The following is a 15744-nucleotide window of genomic DNA, read 5'->3' as shown; positions in this document are numbered from 1 at the left end:
ATATTATATATATTCATTAAAATTTCTTTAAATACTGGATAGAATAAACAATTTTTTTTATATTTTTAATATAATTATAATAATTACTCTCATATTATATGTAATGTAAATCTTTTTAATGAATTTTATTTAAAAAGAAAGTTATATTTTTTATTTTATTTAAAAGAAAATATATAAAAATAGGTAAACACATTTGGTAAACAAATAGTCATTTTTCAATATTTATATTTATATTAATAAAAATATATATCTTTTATTTCAAAATATGATTTTTTATATTTTTCATTTGAATTTAAATTTATTTTATGAAAAACTAAAAAATAATAATATTTAATTAATTTTTTATTAAATATGTATATGTATTTAATATAAAAAATAAATATAAGCAGTTATAAATATTATATAAAACATATTTTATACTTTTTATTTATATAAAAGCTAATTAATACTTTATACTTTTACAAAACCCTAAATAAAGTAAATAATATAACTTTAAATTATTAAATTAATATCAAAGCTTATATTAATTTAAAGAAAAAAAATATAATAATTATATATTGTAAAGATATAAAAAATGTATTAAATTTAAAAATATTAAATATATTATATATATATATATATATTTAATTATTTTATATTTATATATATATATGATTTAAATAATAACTTTTTTATATAAATTTTAGTTAATTTATATTATAAATATTTAATATAAAAAAAAAATTTATATATATATTTTAATGATATATAAATAGATATTTTTTTATATTTAAACAAAAAAAATTATATATACATATATTATTTAATTTTTTAATATATAATAGTTAATAAAACAAAATTTTATTTAATTTTTTTTTAATCGGCAAAATATTTATAACAAATTAATCTTTAAAATAATAAATAAAAATATTAAATAATAACAAAAAATCATTATTATCCACATTAAACATGTTAAGTTTAATGAGCATCTTGAGCATCTTCATAATCATCATCTTCTGCATTTTTATGTTCTGAAAAACAAAAATATATATAAATATATAAAACATTTAATATAATTATATAATATATATAATATATAAATATATATAATATATATTATATATATTATATATATATATATATTATATATATATTATATATACATCCCCCTTTAGGATTTTAATTCATATCACATTCATGGAAATCTTACATATATTCAAACTGTTTATTTTTATTAATTAAATTTTATTATTTTCCGGGTAAAATTTATTTAAGAGAATTCATCAATTAAGGACTTAATTCTTTCGGGAAAATAACTTTAAATCTAATATAAAGATTTCCATAATCAAATTTATCCTTATAAAATGGCATTCCTTTCTTTTTTATACTCATTATTTTTCCATTATGAATATAATCTCGACTAGCCACCTTAAGTATACTATCATCTAAATGTTTAACTTCAAAATAAACATTACCTAAAGCTTCTAAAAGACTAATTTCTTAATCTATATATAAATCAGCACCTATTCTTTCAAATACATTATGTTTTTTTATAATAATTTTAACATATAAATCACCAGCCATAATTCCAGGCTATATAATGAATAATATTAAATTAAAAATAAAATAAAAAATACTCCTTCATCTGCCTCTCCAGTAAATAAACAATTATATTAATCAGGAACACCTGGTTCTATAGGAACTTCAATCTCTCTTTCATTTTCAACTATTTTTAATCCTTTACAACATTAGCAAATATCTTCATCTTTTATAATGTCTCCTTTTCCTTAACAAGTATCGCATACAGATTAACTTTATGAATAAGTATTAGGACCTAATTTTACCATTTTAATAACATATCGCTATCCTTTGCAAATAGTACAAACCTAATTATAAAATATAAAGAAAATATATATTAATAAAAAAAATATATATATATTATATATATTTATATATTTATATATTTATATATTTAGTTTATGTTAATTTAATTTACTTTTGCATTTGCACCTCCTTTTCCTTCGCATTTTTCACAAGGTCTTTTTCTTTTAAATTTTGTTTTTAAGACTTTACCTTTATATACATCTTATAAAGATACTTCTACACTTATTTATTTTGGTTTAGCTTTTCTCTATCCTTAACTTCTCTAATCATCTCCACCTCCAAAAAACTACTTAAAAATATCAAAAGGATCATTTCCTCCTGCTCCACCTCCTTATTTTAATCCATCTAAACCATATTTATCATATATATCTCTTTTTTCAGCATCTTATAATATTTCATAAGCTTGATTTAATAATTTGAACTTTATTTTTTTTTTTTTTTATTTTTTTTTTAATTATATATTTAATTATATTAATACTTTTTCTGGATCTCCACCTTTATCAGGATGTCTATATTCACCTTTAATACAAGCTTTTTTAAATGATTTTCTTATTTCATTAATATCTGCTTTTTTATCAACTCCTAAAATATCATAAAGTTTTTGTGTATCATTGTCTTTTATATTATTTGCATTTTTTTTTTCATTATCTTCTTTATCTTTTTTTTTTTTTTATTTTAAAAAAAAAAAAAATATATTTACAATCTTCTTCTTCTTCATCTTCTTCACCTTCTTCTTCCCATTCGTTTTCGTCTTCGTTTTCTTATTGAAATTAAAAATTCATTTTTTTTTTATTATCTTTATTAATTACTTACTTTTTTATGTTATAAATATATATACAAAATAAAAATATATTTTTATATAATTTTTTTTTTTTTTTTTTTTCTTATAAATGTTAAAAACAAAAATTTTAATTTTTTTTTATTTTATTCATTTTTTAAAAATAAATAAAAATAATAAATATCTAATATAGATTTCTATATAAAATATATATATATATATATAAATATATATATATATATATATATATATATATATATATTAAGTAATTTCAAATATATATTTCGTAATTTTTAATTATTTAATTTTAATTTGTAATATTTTAATTTTTAATTCTATCAAAAGTTAGAATATATGGAAAATTTCCATATTAATGTTCCATTTTATTTAATTTTTCTAAAGCCATTTCTTATTTTAAATATTTTTTTCTATCTAAAATATGTTATATATTTTACGGTATTTAATTTAAAATTGACTAATGTTTATTACTATAATTATTTTTATTCATTTAATTAGTTTAAATTTTATTAATTTGAACAATTTCATCCAAAATTTTTGATTTTTATTCATTAAAAAAATCGTTTTCTTTTGTTACAATAAAATCTAATAAATTTTTATTTAAATATTAAAACTTTATATAATTATCCCATAGCAAATCTAAACATACAATAATTTTATTTCCCATATAACTTATTTATATTCTTTTCTAATTATTATTATTAACCTATTATAATTATTAATTTTACATATATTACTTTAAAACTTCCTCAAAAAAGCTAATCTAGAAATCATATTCTTTCTTAATTTCGTTTCCACCTTCGCAAAGTAAAATAGTATTCATAAATTCTTGCCATCCATTTACACGTTAAAGTACTTAAACGGCTCGTTTCTTAGATTATTTTAAACTAATATATTATAGAAATATAAATTTATATATATATATATATATATATATATATATATGTATATATATTACTTTTCTAATTATTTCAAATTATTGGCAAAATCTGAAAAAAACGAACAAATATTATTCAGTTTACTTTATTCCTCTATATTTAGGTTACATAAAGGTTAAATTTAATAATTATATTATTATTGAGCAAATACAGAGATTCTTTTGTTTGCAGATATTTTCTTTTCTATATAAGTATTACTATATTATTATTGCTTAAATTTAATTAATTATTTCGAAGAATTTAAGCTTATATAACTAATTAAAGATTTTGTATTTAAATTACTTTTCGATTAAACTTAAGAACTCATATTTTTTGAATTTAATGAAATGTTTATTTTCGATTAGTTTGCGCTTTAATTTATATTATTTAATAATTGATTTTATGCATTTTAACTATATCTCTTTTTTATTATATAATTTTATTTATTTATATGTTAAAAATGATTTTCTAATGGATTTTCTTAATTCGTTTATAAAATCCTTAAATAGTCTTTAAATTTAACTTATTTTCCCATCTCTATATGTGTATTTTTTTTAGGAATAGATTTAATTATCTTTTTATCTTTATTTTTTTCTATATTTTATTCACTTTGTTTTATTTATTAATAATTTTATTCTTATTTTTCACTTATTGAATGATTTATTGTACAATATTTAGTTGATGCTGTATTTATTTTCTTTTAATAAAATGAAGATTATGTTTTTTAGATTATTTATTTATTTTGTTTTTCTTACAATTAAGGTTCTGTAAAAAATAATTTTCTGTTAGATTATTACTAAAACTTAGGACATGATTATGAAAATTTATATTAATTTGATTAAAATTTATTATCTAAAAATTTAAATACTTAATGTTTATTTCTTAAACCTTATTATAATAAGAAAAAATTGTTTAATTTTTCAGTTTTTTATTTTTCTTATTCAATATATTGACTTTCAGTGTACATTTTATTATATTTTTTAATAAAAGACAAAAATTATTTTTATTAAAGAAAAAAAAAAAAACAAAAATTTACTTACATTATTTAAAAAAAAAAAAAAAATTAAAATTATTTATCTGTTGTTTTTGTTTTTTTTCATTAATAAAAAAATAAAATATTTAATATTAAAATTATCTATATTTATATATAAAAATCTATTATAAAAAATCACATATCTAATCCCCAAATCTAATAATATAAAATTATAATTAATTTAAAATAAAAGAAAAAGAAAAATAAACCTCAATTTTCTTAATTTTAAAATCATTATAATTACCAACAGTACATAGAATATCATTATCAAAAGTATCACATTTATGACTTTAACCTTTATAAAGATCTTTGTTAACATAAAGACCATATTATTCACCACATCCAATAGCAAAACCTTCTAAATCTGAATAAATATAACTCTCATTTTTACCAGTAGAATTGAAAACTTTAATATCTTTATCTAATTTAAATAAAAAACATTCACCAGTTCCATAAAAACTAGTTTCACAATGAAGTGCATCAGATACATATGCACCAAAAATTTCATCATAAAAATTTTAAATAATTAATATAAATGGCGATTCTTCTTCAACATTTCTGTATAAACTAATAAATATATAAAAAATATATTAATAAAAAAATATAAAATAAAAAAAAAATAAAAAAAAATATATATTAATTAAAAAAATAAAAAAATATTTATATTTATATTTAAATATATAAATATAAATATAAATATATATTTATATATATATAAATTTTATTTTATTTATTTTTATTTATATTTAATTATATTATTTTATATTATTTATATTATTTTACGTTTAGAAACTTGTCCCATGTCTTAAGTTTTAATATATCATTCTCCAATTTGTAAACTTAAACATTGAAGGAACATAAAATATAATTTATAAAAATTATTCATTATCTGTTAAAATTTATGATTTTTCAGCTAATTTTGGTGTAAATTCGAATTTTTTCCATTCATCTTTTAAATTTTTTATTTAAAATATTTTTATTTTATATAAAAACTCAATTTATCTAATTCTATTTCTGCTGAACTTTTTTTTTTCGGGATCAAATTTTCATATAAAATATCAAAAAAAGGTAAAATAGTAAGACTTTCTTCTTCATCATCATCAATTTATTCACTTTCTCCCTTATTTTAAACTTCTAAATCTTTAATTTATCCATTTTAAACTTACTCTTTTTTTTGTTAATTAATTTTTTACTTAAAAAAAAGAATTTAATTTTTTTTTTTTTAAAAAAAAAAAAAAAAAATTTACTTCATAAGCTTAAACATTCTAATTAATTTATTTTACTACATATTCTAATAATTCTTTCTTATCATCATTACTTATTTCCTTATTATTTTAATCAGTTTCAAAAAGTCTAAAAAATATGGTCGAAATTGATTTTTTTTAGTTCTTTAATTCCTTTAATCTATTCTTATATTTCTTATATATATCCTTATTTCCTATATGTGATAAACATATCTATAATATATAATCTTTAGCATTTTCAATATTAGACTCATTTCTGGAAGGTAATATTAAAGAAATAGCTTCATTTATGTCTTTAATATCTATACAAGCTTAAAATTTAATAACTCTTTTTTCTTTTTATTATATATATATAAATATATATATATATATATATATATATATATATATATATATATATATATATTATTACTTTATAACTTTTTCATATTTATTGCATTTGATAACGATGGATCAAACATTATGACATTTTCATTAATTGAAAGGCAACCCATAATATTACCGTGTGATGTGCAATAATAAAAGGAATCTACATTTTATTATTTTGTTTTTTTTTTTAAAAATAATAATATACATCGATGTGTTTCTTATATTTAATTTTCTTATATATTAGACATTGAAAATTATTATGATTTTTTTTATATATTATTAATTTAATGAATATTTTCTTTTTATTTTTCTTATTATGATAATTCTATTGGAAATTTTAATTTCTTTTTTTTATTTTTATAATAATAATTTTAATATTAAAATAAAGAAAAAAATTATTAATAAATATTATTTTTAAAGAAAATATTATTAAAAAAATATTATTACCATTCCAGGAAATATAGTATCTGAAATTTCATTTATCATTTTTATTTAAGCTTCTCTATATATATATATATATATGTATTATAATTAATCATAATAAAAATAATATATATTTTTACGATATATTAAATTTAATAGATAATCCCATTAATGTGTCACTATTAGTTGTTAAATAATAAAAGTACTTTTATTAATTTTAATGTTTTTCTTCTTTTTCGTCATCTATTAATTATATTCTTTATTCTTCTTTTATTTCAAACTCTTCTTCTTCTAGTTTTCCTGTATAAACTTTTATTCTTGGTAAATTATAACTTTCTTATATTTAAAAACTAATAACCTCGTATCCTTAAGATAAATTGTTTTAATAATTATCTTTTAATTCTTCCTATTTCTTTATTAATGTATTTTAAATAGATTAGATATAATTTGATATTAAATTACATATATAATATACTTTATACTAAAGAACTTTTTTTATTGCTTAAAACATATTTTTTAATTACTTTATTTATTTAAAAAAATATATAGAATAATATTATTTATTTTAATTATAAAAAATTGAAAATTCTTTTTTATTAAAAAAAAAAATTATTATTATATTATATATATAATATATATATATATATATATATATAAAAATATATATATATATAATAAAAAATAAATCATAATATTTATAATATTTTTGGTTAAATTTTCTTTATCGTTTTAATTGTTTTTTATAAATAAATTAACTCTATATATGAAATAAAATTAAATTTAAAATGTTTAAGAACTTATAGATTAAAAAAGTTTTTACTATTTAATCATATAATATTGAATTTATTATATATTTTATGATATTCATTTTCTTATAATTTTTTTATTATAACTATTTGTATTATAAATAGTGAAATTTAATATTTTATTTAATTCTTTTAAAAATTTGATTTCATTACTTAGCATTAAAAATAGAAAAAATCCAATTTAATAATTTCGAAATTTCTTAATAATATAAGTTAGTAAAATATAATATCTTTTATAAATATATATATTTTTAATTAATTTAAATATAATATTTATTTGAAATATATATTATTAAAAAATATTAAATGCTATATAAAAAATTTTATGTAGTAGATTAATTAAAAATATTTTTATTTATAAACCCAATAAATAATAAATGAAAATTCTTCTAAGTTATAATAAACAAAAAATCAATATTATTTTTTTTATAAAAAAATAATAATAAATATTAAATATTAGATATTTATAAAGATTTAAAAAAATAAAAAAAAAAACTTTGTTTATATAAGACTTTTTTATTTTTTATATAAAAAAATTGAATAATATTTATTTAAAAAATATAATAAATAAAAAATTATATAATATTAAATATATATTTAATTATAAAGTTTTTAATAGTAAAAATATTATATTTGTAAATAAAAAGATAATTAAATATTATAGTAATAATTTTATAAAAATAAAAAAAAAAAAAATTATAATAATGATAATAAAAAAAAAATATTAAGAATAATGAATAAATATATATTGTTTTAAAAGATAAAAAAAATAAAAGATAATAAATTATAAAATTTAATTATTATTATTAAAAAATAACAATTTAAAATTTTAATATAAAATTTATTTATAATAAATTAATTATATAAATATAAAAAAGTTAATCATTTTTAAAAATATAAAAACATATTTATAATCAATTATTATAAAAAAATTTAAATTTTATATTATATTATAATGATATTATTTTTAAAAAATGATATTAATATTTGAAAATAATAAATATAAAATATTTATATATAATATTAATATATATATATATATATTTATATATATATATATGTATTTTAAAAAAGGAAACTACTAAATTAATATAAATATATATTTTATTAATAAATTATTATTTTTAAAAAAAAAATATTACTATCTTTAATATAATAAATTATATATATACCTAAAATCATATTTAATAATAAAATTTTACAAATAAAAAATGAACGAAAATCGTAAAAAAATTTAAATAACATACCAAAAAAATTAAAAATAAAAATTTAGAAGAAAGAAAAAAAAAGATGGAAGAGCTTGAAGAATACCAACGAAAATTCCGTAACTTAGAATCTGATCGAAAAGCCTATGCAGAAGAAACAGTAGCCTTAATAAAAAAGCAACGAGGTATAATTGACAAGCTTAAAAACGAGAATCAATAACTAAAAGACATAATATCAAAAATGAACTCCCAAAAGTTGTAATCTAACACAATGTACGCGAAATCTTCTGGCGGAGACAACTTAATTGAAGAGTTAAAATAAAACATAGAACAAGAGAAGAGAAATTAGACTGAAATAGATAAGCATATAGCAGATTTTTAGAAAAAAATAATTGAAAAAAAGCAGAATGTTGGTGGTTATAATGCCGGTGCTGAAAATGAAGGTTCTTTAGGTAAACAAATAAAGATTTTAGAAAACCGACTTGATAAAGCTAATTAAAAATTTAATGAGGCTATTGCTGTTAATAAATAATTAAGATAATAGATAGATTCATTAAGAAGAGAAAGGGTTATATTTGATAATTTATATAAGAAATTAGAAAAAGAATTACATGAAAAAAGAAAACAAATGGCAAATATAATAGAAACTGCAAATACTGCATATGAAGAAAGAGATAAGGCTAATGATTAAATCTAAAATTTAAAAATGTTAGCGAAAAAAGAATCTGAGAATTTCGAAAAAGATTTAAGAGACCTTTCACATATTATGGAAAAAAATAAAAAAGCACTCGATTATATAAAATTAACAGAAAAAAATAGGGATGAGACTAAAATAAACAATGATATGTTAGATTCCGAAAAATTAAATAGAAATAATAATTAAAAGTATAATATATATATATATATATATATATTAATATATATGTATTTTTTAGATTATATAAAGATAGAAATATCAATTAAGCTATGCTAGATAAAATATAAAAATATGAAGAAGATTTTGCCAAAATTTAAGCCGCAACTAAAGTAACTGATTTTGAAAAATTAGTTAGTATTTTTATTAAAAATGAGGAGAAAGTAAATTATATAAACAAATATATTATATATATATATATATATAAATATATATATATATATATATATATATATATAAATATACGTTTTTTTTACATATTTCTATATTTAGAATTTCTAAATGTTTAAATATGTAAATGAACTATCCAACGAAATTGAAGATTTAGAAAAATAAATTGCCGAATAAAATTTAGAAATAGAGCATTATTAAGGAGGAACAAATTTAGATGTATAATATAAACGTAAAATAAAAGATTTCGAAGAAAATATGGTAAGAGCAGAAGTAAAAAGTGAATAATTTGAATTTAGAAGACATGATGCTTAAAAACTTATTAATAGTTTAACTAATTGGATTGATACTTTATTTAATACAATAGAATGTGATAAAGCTTTTGCTAAAGAAATGGCTGGTTTTTTAAACATTAAAATAATTGTATTTATATTTTTATTTAATTAAATAGGATCTCATACTGTAACAGATGGTAATATGATGATATTTTTAGGAATTATAGAAGATAAAGTTAATTAAATATTATAAGCATATTCAGCTATTCATGCAGAAGGAAATAATGAAAGCTATTAAAATATGCTTTAAAATGCTTCGAATGCATTACTTTCAAATAAATAAAAATAAGAAGCATTAGGTTAAAATTATATAGATAATATAAAATTTGAAAAAAAATATTTAAATAAATATAAAATACAAATACATAAAAATAGATAATGATGAATTTGACGAAGAAGAAGCTGAAGGAGATAGAATTTTAACAGTAGATGATTTTAGAAAAAAAGCTTTAGAAAAATTAGAAGTATATAAATAAAAAAAAAAATTATTAAAAAAATATATAATATATAATTATATAAATATATAAATAAATATATAACTATATAAATATTTAAATAAATATTAAATTATACATATTATATACTTTATTATATTTTTTTTTAATTTTAATTTATTTTTTTAAAGGATAGAAAATAAACATAATAATCAAAAAAAACTTAAAAAGATAAAAGAAAAAAATGAATAATTTTTATATATTTATAAAATTATACAATATATTAATTTTAAATATTTTTAAATATTAAATTTTTAATTTATTATCATTACATTATAATTATATATTAAAATAAAAAAAAATTATATTAAATAAAATTTATTATTAATCATTTTTAATTTTTTTTTTTTTTATAATAAATATTATATAAAAAATAAAATATTAATATTTTAATAAATATATTATTTGTAAATATAAAATATCATAAAATATAATTTTTTTCTTCCAAATCTTTTTATATATTCTCACTTAAGTATTTAATTCTTTACTCAAATTAAGCTTTTAATATTTTTGTATTCGATCTACTTTTTTCCAAATCATCTAAAATATATTTATCTTCCGAAAATTCAGTTTAGAAAGCTTTTTAATTCTTAAAAGTAGAAAATTCTGTATTATATTTAAATAAATTATTTTCATTTTATTATGTTTTTTCTAATAAATCTTCATTTTAATTTAAATCTTCTTCATTATTTAAAAAATTATCTTGTTTTGTTTAAACCTAATCACTTTATTATAAATTTTATTCATTTTTTTTTTAAATTTCTTCATTTTTTTTAATCTTTTTTTCATTTTTTTTAAACTTTTTTTTTAAAGCCTATTAAAAATGTAAATTTTATTTTTAAAAATTTTAAATTTCAATGTTTTTTTTTTCTAAAATTAAATTTAAATTTTCTATTTTTTCCTTTAAAAAATTTATTTCTTTTATATCATTTTATTTTTCAAATAAATTATTTTATTCAACACAAAAATCATCTTTTTATTCATTTTCTTATTAAAAGGAACTTCTTTTTTATAGCTTTAAGTTTAATTATAGAACTTCATTTTGTTTTTGGGCTAATCCTTCTTATAAAAGTACATGTTAATCCATTAATTTTCTTATATTTTCAATTATTTCAGCCTTATCTTCCTCTAATTCTTATAAAATACGATTACTTTATTCAAAATCTGCTTTAAGGAGTTGTTTTTCATGCATTATTTTACCTAATTTTTATTTTAAGGCCTAATTTATTTATTAATAGAGAGCAAAAAAACATTATCTTTTAGTTTTGAAAGCTTTTATAATATTTTTAGTAAAAATTAAATTTTTAATTTTTTTTTTTTTTTAAATAAATGTGAGCCAAAAGTCAAAGATTTTCTATAATTTTTACTTTTTATATTTTAGTAATTTTCTTAAAATTTTTTTAGAATGTTTTTTTTTTTAGAAATGTTTTTTCAATTTATTAAATGTATTTAATTTAGCTTTTTTTTAAAAAAATAGTAAATTTTAAACAATTTTAAATTTTAATTTTTAATAATTAATAATGTTTCTAAAAAATAATTCTAGCTTTTTAGAATTTTAAATTTATCTGAATTATAATATAAGATTCTTTTATTAGTTTAATTTTTATAGGTAATTTTTTAAAGAAATAAATGTCTTTTTTTATATACAAAATTTATTAAAAAAAATTGAATTTTATTCTAACTTAAAGATTTTTCTAATTTTTATTGAAAATAAATGAATAAAACATTATTTAATAAATACAAATTAATATAAATATATATGTCATGTTTAATAAATATAAGAATATTTTTATAATTTTATATTAAAATATTTAAAATTATATATTTGTAAAATATAATATATATATATATAAATTATATATACATATATATATATATTATATATTATTAATATTATTATATTTTATTTTTTGTATTTTATAATTTTATTTTTATTTTTACTTTTTTTCTAATAAAGCTTTATACCATTTATTAATCGTTTATTTTAAAAAGTATTTTTATTATTATTTTTTTTATTATTTTTTAATTTACGAAATTACTAGAAATGTTTTTCTCCAAAATTAAAATAAAAATTATAGTTTTTTTTTTATTTTTAAATTGATTTATTTATTAACTTTAACATATTTCTAAAAATATTTTTTTTTATTTTTCTACAAAACTTCTAATAATTTTTTTTTCAATTTTTTATTTAAAAAATTTTTAGCTTTTTCCTCTAAATTTTTTTTCTTTAATTAAATTTCATAAAAAAAAAACTTCCAAAATTTCCATATTTTTCTTTTACTTTTTTATATATAAAAATTTTAACTTTTTAAACTTAAAATTTTTTCCTTATTAAAATCTAAACAATTCCCTTTTAAAAAAATCTTCCAACTTTTTAAACTTTTCACTAAATTTTTTTCCTTCCAAAATTAAAAAATCTTCTTTTCTAATTATTTCATCCTAAACTAAAACCCCAAATTTTATTTTAAACATAAAAAAACATCTCTCTAATCTTCTATTTTCTACTTTTCTATAAAATACTTCATCTTATGAATAAATAATATATTTTTCTTCCAATAACTAACATATTTTTTCATATAAAAAACATTCTTTTGCTTCTCTTTACTTCTTAACCTCTTCTAGATAATACAAAACCTCCTCCAAGTTCCAAAAACTCCTTCTAAAGCTATTTTTCTGACTTTATTTATAAAAAAATTAATTTATTTAGATCTTTAAGATGCCAAAAATAGCATTAAAAAGCCTAATTTGAGTCTTCTTTTATCATTATGAATTTCTATTTTATCATTTTTTTGTAATTCATTTTCCAAGACTTAAATTTAGTTTAAATTTTACTTTTATTTTTCAGACCAAAAAAGAACTTCTTTTTCTAAATCACTAATTTGATAATTTTATTTTAAAAGAATTTAAATTTCTTCTTCTTTTTTTTTCAATATTTATTCAATTTTTTCTTTTTGAATTTTATTTTCAGAATTTTAAATTTTCTCCTTTAAAAAAAGCCCTTCAAAGTTAGAATTTTCTTCGATTTTTTTTTACATATAAACATTTTTTTCAAGCAAAATGCGATTATATTCTTCATTTTATTCTAGTTTTTTCTACAATTAATACACTAACTCTTCCAATTCTTTGTTTTTACGTTTAAATGGAGTATTATTTTATATAGTTAAGGAAGTATTATAGGGATTTTTGTCTAATTTACAAGGAGTTGGGACTGTTTTATTTGGTGAAAATTCAGTTTTTGTAAAAGATTTTTTAGTACTAAAAAATGATTTTTAAGAATTAGAAATTTAATTATTTTAATTTTATTTATTTTATTAAATTTCATTTGAAAAAGTAACATTTCTCTATTTTATTTTTTATTTATATATATATATTTATATATGTGTGTTTTATTTTGAATATTACAATTTTTTAATCTTAAGAAAATTAATTAAATAAAATAACTTTTTTTTATATTAGAACTTCTAATTCAGCAATTTTTTAATTTTATTAATTAATTAATTCTTAAAATGCAAATTCATAATTATCTTCAATTTTATTATTATTTTCTTGTAATTTATTAAATATTAAAAGAACGTCTTATAATAATTCTTTTTATAAATCTTCCTTTTAAATATCACATAAATATGTTTAAAAATCAAACATTTACTAAAATAAATTAAAATCTATATTATTTATGTTTTTACAATATTTATTATGTTTTAAAAGAAATTCTTAATTAATGTTCAATCTTTTTTAAAACTATTTAAATCAAATATAAATATGTATATATATAAATATATATATATACATATATATATATATATTTATATATTTTAAAAATTTTACTGAATTTAATTTAATTATTTCTGAATAGTTTTTACACATTATATTTAAAAGACTTTATTAATTTTTCATTTTTATTTCTGCCCACATTTTTTTATTTTCATTTATATTTTTACCATCTAAAATTTTTAAATTAGGTAAACTTGTTATTATTAAGATTTTATAGTTCGGATGTTTTTCAATAGGATTTCCTTACAAATTTAAGCATTCTAAATATTATAATTATTACAAATAAAATACAATATCATCAACTTATAACTTTAGTTTTATGAAAAAAAATACATATATATATATATATTTATATATAAAAAATATAACTTCATTATTTGCTAATGTTAATGTTCTTAATTTTTAAATTATGTAACTCCTTTTAAGCTTGTTAAATTATTATTTGATAAATACAATGTTTCTATATTTTAGAATTTTAGGGGAAGTTTATCTATTCTATTAATATTTTTTTGAACTACTTATATTTTAAATTCATCAAAAAATTAAGGATATTTATCGAGTGCTTTTGTTAACTTTTATTTATTTTTTTATATAATTTTTTTTAATATTATAATTATATTTAATATTTTAAAATTTTGTATTTTTATACAGGTATTTGATTTATAATAGATGTATAAGGAACTGGTTATTAAATATTCTATTATTATGGTTTTTCTTTTTTTTTAAGACTTGCATATAAATAAGAATTCATTAAAATAAATTTATTTTTAATAATTTATATAATATTTATTCAAAAAAATTAAAAAAATATAAACATATATATAAACAAATACTTTATTTAATGCATATAAAATTATTTTCATTATATTTCTATATTTGTTTTTAAAAAAAAAAAAAAATTACATATATATAAATATAATATATTATATTCTAATCATATTTTTTTTTAGTGTTTAAATAAAGATAATGTAAAGTTTTTAATTTATTACCTATTTTAAAAAATGAATATTTATATTTAAATATTATAATATTAATAAAATAATTAAAAAAAAAAAATATATATAAGCTTTTTTATATATGTATTATAAAAAAAATATATAAATATAAATATAAATATATTTTATATATATATAATTATTTTTTTATATATAAATATATATATATTTATATTTATACTAATACTAATAATAATAAATATATTTTTTTTTTTTATTTTAATACATTAATATTATGTTTAAAAAGTTGTGTTTTAAATTCATATTTTAAATGTTTTATATTAAAGGTCTGTTATAAAATTATGTTGTTAAAAAGAAGGAATTCTTAGAAAAGATATAATTAGACATAATGGCATTATAAGAGATACATTTGTTTATTATATTTATATGAAGAATATTTAAATATTAA

At 14.6% G+C, this 15744-nt stretch overlaps 3 protein-coding genes across 3 annotated transcripts, besides 53 other annotated features; 1 reads left to right on the top strand and 2 right to left on the bottom strand. All coding sequences in view use genetic code 6, as the record gives it.

The window, feature by feature from the left end:
• Window positions 1-594: 594 nt before the first annotated feature.
• Window positions 595-652: a microsatellite.
• Window positions 599-652: a microsatellite.
• Window positions 653-857: 205 nt separating this feature from the next.
• On the bottom strand, window positions 858-2645 carry IMG5_189070 (hypothetical protein; the record flags this gene model as incomplete). The annotated part of the gene is made up of 6 exons (XM_004026801.1): window positions 858-1010; window positions 1143-1572; window positions 1617-1865; window positions 1976-2284; window positions 2342-2520; window positions 2564-2645. 6 exons carry the CDS (start codon window positions 2643-2645, stop codon window positions 928-930), a joined length of 1332 nt encoding a protein of 443 aa, XP_004026850.1. The 3' UTR covers window positions 858-927.
• Window positions 892-933: a microsatellite.
• Window positions 1024-1141: a microsatellite.
• Window positions 1057-1141: a microsatellite.
• Window positions 1907-1951: a microsatellite.
• Window positions 1907-1954: a microsatellite.
• Window positions 2646-2847: 202 nt separating the features above from the next.
• Window positions 2848-2903: a microsatellite.
• Window positions 2904-2928: 25 nt separating this feature from the next.
• Window positions 2929-2975: a microsatellite.
• Window positions 2929-2976: a microsatellite.
• A 573-nt stretch (window positions 2977-3549) lies between these two features.
• Window positions 3550-3614: a microsatellite.
• Window positions 3615-4744: 1130 nt separating this feature from the next.
• IMG5_189060 (tld family protein, putative) lies at window positions 4745-7085 on the bottom strand (the record flags this gene model as incomplete). Its single annotated transcript, XM_004026800.1, has 9 exons — window positions 4745-4765; window positions 4819-5176; window positions 5393-5558; window positions 5693-5774; window positions 5857-6188; window positions 6266-6382; window positions 6428-6566; window positions 6670-6724; window positions 6786-7085. Coding segments are annotated over 9 exons (1569 nt in total), but the record flags the coding sequence as incomplete, so codon positions are not given.
• Window positions 5172-5265: a microsatellite.
• Window positions 5182-5245: a microsatellite.
• Window positions 5190-5260: a microsatellite.
• Window positions 5205-5239: a microsatellite.
• Window positions 5205-5276: a microsatellite.
• Window positions 5264-5376: a microsatellite.
• Window positions 5266-5376: a microsatellite.
• Window positions 5306-5389: a microsatellite.
• Window positions 5330-5389: a microsatellite.
• Window positions 5331-5391: a microsatellite.
• Window positions 6197-6259: a microsatellite.
• Window positions 6606-6667: a microsatellite.
• Window positions 6611-6668: a microsatellite.
• A 176-nt stretch (window positions 7086-7261) lies between the features above and the next one.
• Window positions 7262-7319: a microsatellite.
• Window positions 7262-7329: a microsatellite.
• Window positions 7330-7670: 341 nt separating this feature from the next.
• Window positions 7671-7705: a microsatellite.
• Window positions 7706-7709: 4 nt separating this feature from the next.
• Window positions 7710-7742: a microsatellite.
• A 389-nt stretch (window positions 7743-8131) lies between these two features.
• Window positions 8132-8193: a microsatellite.
• Window positions 8194-8450: 257 nt separating this feature from the next.
• Window positions 8451-8489: a microsatellite.
• Window positions 8451-8511: a microsatellite.
• Window positions 8459-8511: a microsatellite.
• A 25-nt stretch (window positions 8512-8536) lies between these two features.
• Window positions 8537-8576: a microsatellite.
• Window positions 8577-8619: 43 nt separating this feature from the next.
• IMG5_189050 (hypothetical protein) lies at window positions 8620-10540 on the top strand (the record flags this gene model as incomplete). Its single annotated transcript, XM_004026799.1, has 5 exons — window positions 8620-9541; window positions 9592-9733; window positions 9843-10140; window positions 10192-10374; window positions 10451-10540. Coding segments are annotated over exons 1-5 (1513 nt in total), but the record flags the coding sequence as incomplete, so codon positions are not given.
• Window positions 9543-9580: a microsatellite.
• Window positions 9751-9814: a microsatellite.
• Window positions 10541-10569: 29 nt separating the features above from the next.
• Window positions 10570-10633: a microsatellite.
• Window positions 10573-10626: a microsatellite.
• Window positions 10578-10647: a microsatellite.
• Window positions 10648-11302: 655 nt separating this feature from the next.
• Window positions 11303-11365: a microsatellite.
• Window positions 11318-11376: a microsatellite.
• Window positions 11338-11376: a microsatellite.
• A 588-nt stretch (window positions 11377-11964) lies between these two features.
• Window positions 11965-12001: a microsatellite.
• A 398-nt stretch (window positions 12002-12399) lies between these two features.
• Window positions 12400-12471: a microsatellite.
• Window positions 12402-12454: a microsatellite.
• Window positions 12402-12471: a microsatellite.
• Window positions 12423-12477: a microsatellite.
• Window positions 12440-12477: a microsatellite.
• Window positions 12461-12502: a microsatellite.
• A 59-nt stretch (window positions 12503-12561) lies between these two features.
• Window positions 12562-12593: a microsatellite.
• Window positions 12564-12593: a microsatellite.
• A 1727-nt stretch (window positions 12594-14320) lies between these two features.
• Window positions 14321-14380: a microsatellite.
• Window positions 14381-14930: 550 nt separating this feature from the next.
• Window positions 14931-14967: a microsatellite.
• A 466-nt stretch (window positions 14968-15433) lies between these two features.
• Window positions 15434-15515: a microsatellite.
• Between the last annotated feature and the right edge of the window lie 229 nt (window positions 15516-15744).

This window comes from Ichthyophthirius multifiliis, assembly GCF_000220395.1.
Source record: "Ichthyophthirius multifiliis unplaced genomic scaffold scaff_1120509251360, whole genome shotgun sequence".
NCBI classification, from domain to species: Eukaryota; Ciliophora; class Oligohymenophorea; order Hymenostomatida; genus Ichthyophthirius; species Ichthyophthirius multifiliis.
This window is presented reverse-complemented; position numbering and strand designations above follow the sequence as displayed.